The sequence below is a fragment of the Mycteria americana genome, chromosome 3 (assembly GCF_035582795.1).
Source record: "Mycteria americana isolate JAX WOST 10 ecotype Jacksonville Zoo and Gardens chromosome 3, USCA_MyAme_1.0, whole genome shotgun sequence".
Classification (NCBI taxonomy): Eukaryota; Metazoa; Chordata; class Aves; order Ciconiiformes; family Ciconiidae; genus Mycteria; species Mycteria americana.
In genome coordinates, this window is record NC_134367.1 from 72,904,587 (window position 1) to 72,916,955 (window position 12,369).

At 38.8% G+C, this 12,369-nt stretch overlaps 1 protein-coding gene across 9 annotated transcripts in view; it reads right to left on the minus strand.

The window, feature by feature from the left end:
* The window catches only part of PLEKHG1 (pleckstrin homology and RhoGEF domain containing G1), a 139,462-nt gene that overhangs the window by 92,354 nt on the left and 34,739 nt on the right, over positions 1-12,369 (minus strand). For 6 of the 9 annotated variants that reach the window (XM_075498993.1, XM_075498989.1, XM_075498995.1 and 3 more), the window contains exon 3: positions 5,388-5,462. The exons of the other annotated variants lie outside the window; for them this stretch is intronic. In XM_075498993.1, the coding sequence (XP_075355108.1) occupies positions 5,388-5,436 (49 nt within the window). In that variant the 5' untranslated portion in view covers positions 5,437-5,462. The remainder of the gene's footprint in view (positions 1-5,387; positions 5,463-12,369) is intronic. 9 annotated transcript variants of the gene reach the window in all.

The following is a 12,369-nucleotide window of genomic DNA, read 5'->3' on the forward strand; positions in this document are numbered from 1 at the left end:
ACAAAAAAATTAATCAGCAATCCACAGGATGAAGCATTTGTTTTTTATGAAAACCATTCAGTACCATCAAAATTCTGTTAAGCTATAAAAAAAATTGTTTTAATCCTATAAGATAGATAATTCATAATGAAAAATCTACACCCACTCCCTTAAATTTTTGCAAATGAGCAATTGCCCAGCTCCACATACTATCATGAGCAGTCGCTGGTGAAGCCCAGCAGCCTCTCTGCAAGTGAGAGGAGGAATTTGTGCAGTGGGTGGGGTACTCCTGTCACAGCCTCATTTCCAAGGGTTAGCTATACTAGAAGTTTAAGGGTTACTTTTCAGCAAACACGAGCAGAACAAATGCTAATTCCTTTGCAAGCTAAAACAGAAATACACTCAATCCACTTCCTGGTATTGACACAGTACATTGTTCTAAATGCATCCATTGTAAATAGAATAGAATAGCTTTGCCATAGGAAAACAGTTAAGAAACAGTTATATGTGGATCATGGTAAGGGGTTTTTGTTTTAATTTGTTTGTCTACCACTCCTTGATAGCTACACAAGCTTCTTGAAAAATATTTTTCACGTGTGATATACACACACTTCCACCTTTGCAACAACCGAATCTCCAGGTCCTGGGTTTTTTCCCCCCTCTAGCACAAAGCGAGCAGTGACATTTATAAATGTAACTGTTGACTCTAAAGGGTTTGACAGAAGAGGTGGCAGAAAAGCAAATAGTCTGCCTGCTCAGTGAGGACCCTCGAGTCAAGGGCCAAGTTACAGTAACTTAATTACAGGAAACTCATTTCTCAATCGTCTGCTTCTGTGTGCTTCATGGCTTAACTGGAGTATCTGGAGCAGTGGGTCAGTGGGTGAGGGGCAGGCAGGGGCACTGCTAGGTTAAAGCAGCACTGACTTTTTTAAAGTTTCCAGGTAATCAGTTACCTTGCCAACACTTTGCTCAACTCAACTTGACCCTTATAAACGTGAAAGGTTAATTGTTAGAAATTTGTAACAACAAATACACCAGGGGTTTTTTGTTTGTTTGTTTGTATGTTTTTTAAAACCGATGATAGCAAGAATATTTCTTTGGAAAAAAACCAAGCAGCAATAAGATGTCTGGAAATAATTAAGAAAGTTCACATAAACGTTTATACATGTAAGAGCAGTGATATTTTAAACATGAGAAATTAAACACTCACTTCTTAATTCTGACTCAGGCATACCAGCGAAACATTTCTACACACTAGTAAACTGTATAAACGCTAAGTAAATAGAGAGATGCATATGATCAAAGACTATGGAAGTTTATCTTATAAGTCCGTGCTACAGCAGCCACTGGCATAGGCCTGGCAATTCTTTTCAGTAAATGTTATCATAACGTTCTTTGAAAGTAAAAGTATTTATGAGAATAAAACAACAAAACCTCTCAAAGTTCTAACTTCCAGCACTAATGATTCAGTATCATTAGAGGACACTACTATCATGTTTTGTCTTTAACTAGAACATTTTCATCGAAATGTAAGAACAGGTCTCCAAGTGAAGATTCATTTTTATTCATTATTTCACCTTTTTTTTAACATCTAAAAATTAATTTCAGAAGAGTGACTAAAAACAAAGCATCCAGATTAAACCAAGTTTTGTTTTACTAAACACTGTATCTGTTAAAGCACATTTTTATACAAACTGCTTGAAGAACTTCATAAGCTCTTATTGCAACAGAACACAATAATTGTAATTTGAAAATGAAGACTCAGCATTATCTCATAATTTTAATTAGCTGCATTTTATTGTATGAATTTCTTATTTTCGCCAACATCATTAGTAATCCATCTAAGTACCTGAGGATATGTTACTATAATCTAGAAAAAAAGTGTTTCAAGTTGTTAGTAGTTATTCAGCTTTTTTCCCTCATGCTAGTGGTTTATAAAACACAGAGCAATATGAAAACCAACACACTGCAGCAAGCTTCACTGAAATTGCCTCAAAACCTACAGAGCTCATTTACCGTAGGCAAGAAGTTTATCTGTTTTTCAGGTTCCTCATACCTCAGTCAAAAACCTGAGGTATTAGGTTAAGGGAAGGATAGTAGATCAGTATTATCTGGAAACAAAAATAACGTGGAGAAGTTAGACTATTTCCAAAGACCAAACAGGAAAGTTGGAACGCAGTGTGCCAGAGAAGGCCCTGCCACGTCCATGCCCACTGCTTTGGGAACCCTGAAATTGCACATCCCAGGAGGCTGGCACTCACCGTGCCACCCATGGGAACAGCTCCCTTATATATGTAGGCATATCTATATGTGTCCTGGTTTCTGCTGAGATAGAGTTAATTTTCTTTATAGTGGCTGGTATGGGGCTATGTTTTGGATTTGTGCTGAGAACAGTGTTGATAATACAGAGATGTTTTAGTTGTTGCTGCACTAGGCAAGGACTTTTCAGCTTCCCGTGCTCTGCCAGGTGCAGAAGAAGCTGGGAGGGGACACAGCCAGGAGAGTTGATCCAAACTGACCAAAGGGCTATTCCATACCACACAACGTCATGCTCAGTATATAAAGCTGGGGAAGAAGAAGGAAGGGGGGACACTTGGAGTGATGGCGTTTGTCTTCCCAAGTAACCATTACGCGTGCTGGAGCCCTGCTTTCCTGGAGATGGCTGAACACCTGCCTGCCCATGGGAAGGAGTGAATTAATTCCTTGCTTTGCTTCGCTTCCGTGCGCGGCTTTTGCTTTCCCTATTAAACTGTTTTTATCTCAACCCATGAGTTTTCTTACTTTTGCTCTTCCGATTCTCTCCCCCATCCCACCAGGGGGGAGTGAGCGAGCGGCTGCGTGGTGCTTAGCTGCCGGCTGGGGCTAAACCACGACAATATGTCTACATACACATATATATACATATATAGAAATGTGTGTATATTGTATGTGTGAGAGAACACAAACAGTTATACAACCTTATACGTGCAGTTTCTTAATTACTTCGACGATCATTTTTCATGTGTCTTCTGTGTATATGGGAGATTTCAAGTCACAGGAATCTTGTGCTAATTCCCTCAAAACTTACAACAAAGCATACATGGGGAAGATTTTTAGCTGTGGTATCCCTAAACACTCTAGTTGAATTTGACGTCTGAAAGCTTTCCAGTTTTAGCTTTCCTTGCTAATGTGCAGGACACTGTATTATGTGTCTGCTTGATTAGACAGACATCAGGAGCTACTGAAACACACAAAAACTTTGAAGGTACTGAACAAGATCCTCAGGGCAGTTTCTAGGTCCCTGCTTAACTGCAAAAATGTTTCTGGAATGTTTTTTACCTGTTGGCAGTTCTGGCGAAATGAAACAATGTTTACAGAAAGAGAGAGATACTGAAGGTTTCAGGAGTCTTCCAGAAATTAAGTGGAACAAGCAGCTCCCTGCCTCCCTCTCCTGTATCTAGACATGAACAATCCTGTGTTCAGTTTCAACCTTCTAATTTGAGGATGGAGCTAGCAGGAAAATGATTGGAAACTGGTACCTGGGATGTCCTAACCTCCAAGACTGTTGTCTTTTCAGTGTCTTAACAGATGCACACGCTAGCTCTCAGTCCTCGCCCATCCCTCTTCACAGGCATCAGTCTCCGATTGCCAGCGTAAGGAGGAGAATCAATCTTTGTTTGATGGCCACATGATGCTGTCAGTGACTCCATCATCAATGATGCTCCCCAGGATCCTTTCCATTCCCTCTCCTTCCTTCCCCCAGACCCCTGCTCCCAGCCCATCTACAGCTCTATGCTATCACAAGTCCTACCCTCTCTAACTCTTGACGTAAAGCCAAAGCAAACCTTACAACTCACTTACTAGAAGTTGCTTACATGGTAAATTAAAATGCAATAAGAGACAATAAAGCTACCTTTCACAGACAGGGTGAGTTTTCCCCAGATTTGATCTGAAAGCTTTACATCATTCCTACGTCTCGTTTAATTTACCAGAACTCCTCTCAGAGGCTGGAGAGCTGAAACGCAGCAGTATCTGCCACCGTTCCACAGCCAGAAAAGAAATTCAATATATAACATATATAATCAGTGTAATTTAACACATTTAGACTTCGTTAATACCTAGGAGAGCCACAGATGTGATCACATAGGCTACTTTTAGGGAAGCAACCAGCAAGGTACATGACAATTTGTTCCACATCCTAACTCACGGCACAAGTGCAGGCTTTGGTTCTAACCGGACTTCATCACAGTGCTTGTGGCATAAGGATTTATTTATAAGGGGGGCACACTACGTGTGAATCAGAAAGAGCTCAGTCTTTGAAAGACTAGCTGTAACTGCTTCTCCTCTTGTGTCGAGAGTTCTCACAGTAACATGTGTTAAGCTTTACAGTAAATTTTAAAAAGAAGTTAATAGAAAGGCCTTTTGCAGTTAAGCATAGCTTTATACCCTTTACACAGAAAGAAATTTGTTCCTCTGCTGTTATGGATGCGCTTTTTGAAATTATTATTGCAGCATATTCCTTGATGCCTTTCAGATGTCAAAATTGAGGTTCAAATGCAATGAAAATATTTAAAACTAAATTTTGAGATGTGTATCTTCAGTTTTAGAGAGCAAGCAGTATAAACCAGCCTGAGCTGCAAGCTTTATTGAAACTAAAACACACATATGAATGAATACAGCCCTTGTGTGAGGACAGCAATGATCTAGAAAGCAAGCATACACAAGAGCTACTACAAGTTTTGCCACAAAACTGTCAGAAACACCTCACAACCTTCATGTGAAATAGCACGTTTTTATAAAATGTTTTAATGAAACATTCAGCAGTGATTCTGAGGAAGGATTCAAATTAGCAGGATTACAATTGTTTCTAAAGAACAAATTTTCCCTGAAACCAAGTACCAAACTTTCAAATGTGTGAATTTAAAGTTAATGGACCTTGAGAAGAAAAAAACGATCTGATTTTCAGAAAGACTGAGCATCCCAAGGTTCCACTGATTTTAGTGGAAATCATGCATATTCGATTCCTCCTTGTATCAATCATCCCACATCTTAAATGCCAGCTTTGGTTCTGTGAGACTTAAGTATCCCATATGGAAAAACTGGCCTCAGTCAACAAGATCTCTTTACCGAAAGGGGACAAAACATCTTCTCCAAAGCTGAAATCCTAGCAGCCCACTGGTCCTCCCCCCTCATTATATATTTTAGTACTATCATGGATGATGGGCTAGGGAGGGAAGGAAAGGTTACACAAAAATAAGTGAAAAGTTCCTGCTATTTAGATAAACATGCACACATAAAATTAATTCAGCTCTCCCTTAAGTTTAAGGCCAGTAAGGGAAAATCACTTTTTGACTTGCAAAATTTTCCACAAAATCACAATGCTTCTTTTCTTCAATAATTAGTAAAAAAAATGAAAGAAAACTACTAACCTTCACTCCTGGGGACAGGTTCTGTACCACCTGGCGTTTTATCTGGCATCTCTGCAGAGACAGGCTTGGTATAACCTAACAGACACAAGGCAAAGAAAGCGTTCTCCATCAAAACCAGTACGTTTCAGTAGGACGCTCCCCTGCCCCATGACCCCTGCGCAAAGGATGGATTTTCAGCTTTCGTCGTTTCCGTGTTTGTATGTAAGATACGTAAACAAGCAAAACTTCCTAGAGATTAACTGCAACACCATTCAGTAGACTGTCACCTGGACGTATTGCTAGGTAGGCGGGCTCAAAAGGACCTCTAATAAATTGCAGTGATAGACTGAAAGCACTAATTACATCTGGTGAACTTCTGTCTTTGAGTTTGCATACTTTTTCCCCCCCTCAGTGAATTTCTAGTGAGAGGTCTATGAACTGGGATGGAAGAGCTGCTTACACTCACATACTGCTGAAGTTAATGAAAGAGTGGCCATGCGGAGGGTCACGTCAGCCTGCATTAAACATAAAATCCCCTTAACTTAAAGCTTTACTACACTGTAGAGCACCAACATTTCTTCCATCCCAGCAGTGGGAAGCGAAGAAAAGGCTTCTCAGGAAGGTGGTGAGCCCATCTCCTCTTACAGCAGTGTTATGTACCCTCTGTGGTACTGGCCGACGGTCAACATGTGGCCAACACATACTGACTGGGATTCTGTATCCTCCCTTTTACCACCTCTGAATATTTTCCCATCACCAGCTGGACTGACTCCATTTTACATACTGAAAGCCTCAAGATCAGATAGGATACATCAAGAAAAGACAATTCAAGAGCAGCAGGATCCTCTGCCCAAAGGAGACTGTGCACCAGGTGGGGCAGGGACTTCACCTCAGCTGAGAGTTCACGTAGCACAGTGCCATGTCCAGCACTTTACAGAGCACAGAGCATTGCGAGTATTAGCAGTACAGCCTTAATTCCTAATGAAGTCACTGAATCGTCTCGTTTCTAACAATGTTGAGGCAAGAGAGCTGATTCGGCGTGCAGATTTCAAATGATCATCAGATCCAGAGTTATGGGAGACCTCCCTGGCTCACCCTGCAGCAGAACTAAGACTGAACACAATTTTTTTTTTCCCTTCTTAAATTATTTTGCTCTCAAATTCATATGGCTCGTTTTACATCCTGTCACGAGATCTAGAATGAAAACGTTTCTGCCCTAGCATCCAAAAAAGGGCTTGGGTTTACATTAAAATAAAACTATACAAAATCCATAGGATTTCTTAAGCAATTTAAGTCACAAAAAATATTTCAGGTGTGCTATCCCGGGCAAGTATATTTGTCATATTTAATTCACATATATGTAAAAGGCTTAGAAATGTCAGACACATCTGCGGCTACAATCTACTAGCACATCCTAGGGTACAAACTAATTCTTATTTAGCTGATGGAAACTCTCCTACATAAGATTTCTATTCTACATCAGCCAATTCATCTCTACTCAAGATAAAATCCACCAGGTCGTACTCAATAATTACTTTGTCCTTAACATAGATGTTTCATCCACACAACTTTACATATACTGAATATTTGGAACTAGCCGAAAATCTTCTCTCAACTCCCTAAAATTAATAGTGATAATGCTTATCCACCTGAAGGTCTGTGCACATGGGTTTATAAACCACAGCTGGACAGTGTCACAGATTGAATAAATAAGTGTGTCCTCAACAGAGGATTTAAACAACCATGAACACCTAACAGTCTCCAAAATCCGTTATAAATTTGCTGTAAAACAGAAACCTAGTCTCCAGAAGACACTTAAAAAAATAAATTTGTTCTTCAGATTACTCAAATTTAATTATCTATGTTTATCATCATGAAACAGTTGGCTAGAATAAATACACCGACTAATTCTCAAACTTGGCAAGCTCATGTCCAACCCTCTGCATTCAGTGATGCACTACATATTGTCTGTGAAATTGCACCAGTTTATAACTCAAATTCCAGTTATCCAGTGATTTACTAGTAAAGTTGATAGTAACTAGTTAATCACACGGTGCATTTGAACCAAGAAATCACATCTATAAATACAATATTTACTTCTGTGATTCATTTCAAAATCCAAGAAAATGTTTTCTGTAAATTCTACATTTTAAATAAATTATCTCATATCACAAATTCAGGGAACTACATGTTTAAAATAATAAAACATGGACATCCACGTATGTGTTTTCTGGTTTTGAATTGCACAGAATTGAAATAAATACGTAAGTAAACTTCACCATGAAAATGCTCATAGAGTAACTCACTGACACATGAATAACATAAAATTGGTAGCCTCAGAAATAATTTTGGGTTTCTTTATTGACATATAGTAGAGGTGCTAAATACAAGCAAGGGAAAAAATGACTTTTTTTTTCTGGCCTCTTCTGCCCTAATTTTTATTTATGCAAGTCCAATTTTCCCTGTCTAAAGTAGGCCAACATTTCTTTCTACTTGACCTTCTGAAGAAGTGATAAGCTTGCTTTTGTGTCACCAAAACTCGGTAGCATTACACTTAAAGACGGACACCTACCAAAAGTCACTTCTCCAGAATTTGATGGAGCGCCTGTGCTCATCCCTCTCTATGGAGCATGACCTATCATTCCGAGCACAAAACCAAGTGGGATTCAGTTGAATGACCTGGCATTTTTAATAATGGAATGGTAAATTGAAAGCTGGATCATTCAATTACTGCGCACAAACCAGGGTATTTATTGAACAGGTTCAGACTTTCCACAGCTACAACAGCTCTCTGTTTCAAGAACTCATTTGGATAATCCAAAACCATCTATGCAAAACCATCCCACTAATGGTTTTGCATAGATTTACCAATTTAGCAGCTCTGCATTGCAGTAAGTGATAGCAAGGGAGGCTTAACGTAGTTATAACAGGTTGAAGAAAGTCAGCCTCTGTGCCTAGAAAAGCGCATCTTCAGAACACTGTCTAGAAACACTTGTCACTCTCTGTAACGTAGCATTTTCCCGTAGCATTGTCAATTTTTAAAATTGCACCTAAAAATGGAGGTCCAGTTACATGGCACAGAATAGTATTTTAAGTGACTTCTTTAAAAAGCATGGCAATCCATGTATTTTAAAATCTAAAAAGTATGCTTTCCCCCCCTTCTCTCTCATTAACGCAAACTGGTTCCACACTGTTGCTAGAAATTGCAGAATATACTAAACAACTTTAAAAAAAAAAAATCCAGTTTTTTTTTTTATAAAAAGGCCTATGTCATCACTCCTAGTCATATCACCAAGTAATCAAGATTTCTCTTCATGTAACCCCAATAAACTTAATTCTTGTAAGATTTGTTTCGCTTTTCTTTTCTTCTCTGAGAGGTATAAAAGCGCTAGTGGAAGGAGGAAAGATTTAAAGAAAAGAAATATAGAACTCCACTCTTGTTTTCTGTAACAAACCAAGTTTTGAATTGCTCAAAAACCAGAAATCAAAGTTTAGCATTCCTTTATTTATTTATTTATAAAGTTCCTAGTTTTAATCCAGGAAGGAAATCTCTGACAAATACTATTCATCAGACTAGGAAAGTAAATCTCTCTCTGCAGTAAGGCCAAACAGGACTCATGTAAAATCCAGCAGAGAAGCAGCATTTCGGGTATAAGCTTGCTAGTAAAATGTAGAAGAAAGTAATTCTTGCTCACTTTCTATACAAATAATCTCCACTTAGCCAAACAATCTTATTGCAAACTTTGGGATACTACTAATAATAATTTCAAGATCAATCATATGAAGTACCTTATAAAAACATTCCTGTTAGACCCTTCCAAATACTCTTGCAACGTGATTACTGGTATAGCTTTAATTGTCTCTCTTAGGCTCAGCTATTCAGTTGTCTCTTCGGCTCAGCTATTCCAGTAGTCCATGGCGTACTTGGTATTTCTGAATTCATCACTCAAAGTTGCTACTTATTGCTTACTCTTCTGAGCACTTTTTCACAGAACATCCCAGTAAAAGAACTTGAAATACATATGCATTCATAATTTATGAATAAACACAGTCATACTGTTTACATTTCTTAATTAAGCAAAACTCTTTAACAGTAACAAGAAAACATTCAGATGCATGACCACGCATTTTCACAGGCCATAATCAGCCAGGGCCACCCAAACGGGCATACTGGGAGGTCCTAGCTCAAGAAATTGGTTGTTCCTTCTAGTAGATTGGTTCGCCTTTAAAATCCTGAGCTGCTAAAAATTGCAGATAAGCTTTAATGTTATGAAAAAATAAGATCTCGGTTCCTTTAAACACAGGATCTACTTAATAGCATGCTATAGCTGAATTCATGGAAAAACATTCAAACTTATAGCACATCAGTGACTAAAAAATACTTTCAAAAATGGCATGCTCAGGAAAAATATGGATTACCTGCATTTCACAGACAAATATAGTCCTTGTCTCTTAAATTAATTGTTTTTTACTAAAAAAATATTAAGGATTTCCAATTATTCAAAATAGCTATTAATTGAATGATCACAATTTTCAATTTTAAAGTTTCATGGAGAAATTTTCATTGGAGAGAAGACTTCTGTTCCATTTTTGTTCTCTCAGCAACTTATTGCTATACTCTCAAAAAGCATCAAGCAGCTTGAAAGAAACTATTGTTCATCATGGGATTGTTTGCAGTTGTAACTATGGAGTCCAACTATGTATTTACGTTGAACAACAATCATCACTAACCAAAATCTAACCTGAACCTCGTCCTGTGTGTCAAGTCTCTGGCCCCTAGACTACATCTGTTCCAAATAGCTGGAAGTGATCATATTTAAGGAAGTTGGTTGGATTTCTTCAAAAACTTTTCAAATACAGTGCCTTAGACAGACAGTGCATTTCTTTCCCATCTTCCAGAGGCACAGCCAGCATTAATACTAAGATTCTGCTGTGGCCACTTTATTCATGATCAGCGTAAGTGTTCCTTTAAAATACTGTATTACATTTTTAAATGCAGCCTTTTACAGATTAAACAGTCAGTGCTTTATGAATACAGATCAATATATGTAAAACAACTGAAGCCCTGAAGTTTCACATTACATGTTGTGCTGTTAACAGTAAAGCCATCTGCTGGTTTATTTTTAAACAGTATTTGGATGAGTTCTTCCTGCTGTAATTAAAAAAAAAAGTGTAAGAGTGGGTGGGGAGAAAATGGATATTGGTAGGTTTTTTTGACATGAAATATTTTGTAAACAAACAAGGACACTTAGATGCCCACACACAGCCTGGCCAGATTGCCGCACTTCTCAGGTGAACGGTATCAGATGTTGCGTTTCTGAAAGCAGAACCACTCACAAATGCCCCAAACCAGCACTAGAAAGTCTCACATTGCAGCATGAACTCCAGACTCCAAGGAAGGCTATGGCAAAATCCTCACCCACATTAACATGACCAGAACTTGACATTTGGCTGTTAAATACTGCATATATCTTTGTTAGAGCATAAGGACATCCATCCGGGATCTAGTTTTTGCCATTTGTTTGCCTACAAAATCATTTCTGGAGCAGATGCATTGCTGCTCTGAACCCCACGAGAACAGCTTTGATCCCAGGTCACATAAACCATAAAAGCAAGTTTATATGCTAACGCTAAGACAATTCTTTCACGTGAACCAAGAAGTGACACTGAAAGAAACTCTAAATAACATGGCCAGAAAGGATAGAAGTTACGAGGACACAAACCACTATATGCCATCAAGCCTCACTGCTGGTCCTATTCACCACCACCCCTCAGCCCTTCTAAGTAACATAGCAGTACCTGTTTAAGATTAAAGTGTTACTTCAAGTTAATATTTATTCCTTCAAAATTGCACAGAATTCTAATGGCTCCTTTCATTCCCTTCCAGCAGAGCTCTGTATGTGGGTGAGAGTTACAGCTTCCCTTCTCCAACAGTCCTCTCCTTCAAAGTCCCACAAAAATCTCCCAGCCTTTTTTCCCCTGCACATCAACGCATACCAAAACATTCCAAGTTTGGTGGGTTTGGGGTTTTTTTTTGTTTGGTTGTTTGGTTTTTTGTTTTGGTTTTTTTTTGGTAAGATGCTACACATTTTGCTGATTTTCCCAAACCAGGTCACCCCTTGCACCTTCTTTTCCACAGAAAGGCCAGTAACAGTGGCACTTAAGACAACTGCACCAAGAGATGAGCTGGTCCAAACAAGACCATCTGATCTATGTTGCCAAGAAGGAGCAAAACCTCCTTTGCACATTGTTTGCCCCATCGATGAAAGTCATAGTAACATCACTCTCTCTCCTGCCCCCTTCTTCAAAACAGCATAAATCTACAGCATCCTCTGCCTAGTTTCTGGAGCTAGTCATCCATATTGCAGCTGCAATCCAAAAAAATCTAACTTTTTCCCCATCAAGCAAAGACCAAATCACAGAATCCCTTTGTCACTTTCATGCTGGTTTACTGTAATCCACTGTGTTTGAATGTGAAAAAAATCACAAATGTTCTAGTATAAGGAATGAGCTGTCTGGCTCCTCTGTGGTTTAACTGCTACGCATACATCTTCTCCCTCCTCCAGTGCCTCCAATAGCTCTGAATCCATTCCCAGTGCTACCCCAAGGCTTTGGTCATGGTTTTTCAAGCCCATTAAAAGATCAAGTTCAGCAACTAATCACTGTGTTTCAGTCTGTAAGTCAAGACAGCGTTTTGGTTTGGTTTTTTGTTTTTTTTTTTTTTTTTTTTTTTTTACAAAGTAACACAGGATATGAGGTCTAGGAGAGAATGCGACACAGTACCTTCTCCTTCAAACTTTGTATAGAATGAACTTCTTGAAAAGATGAGACTTACTCAACATTTGGTCAGTGTCCAACCACATTGCAAGACTCCTTACTTAACAACATATGCTGCTACTACGCCAAGTGAAACAGAGGAAACCTTCCCCACAGGGTCTTCTGGGAGGAGGAAGAGGGATCAAAACCTTGACTGACACTCGCGTACATCCCCAAATACCCTTGT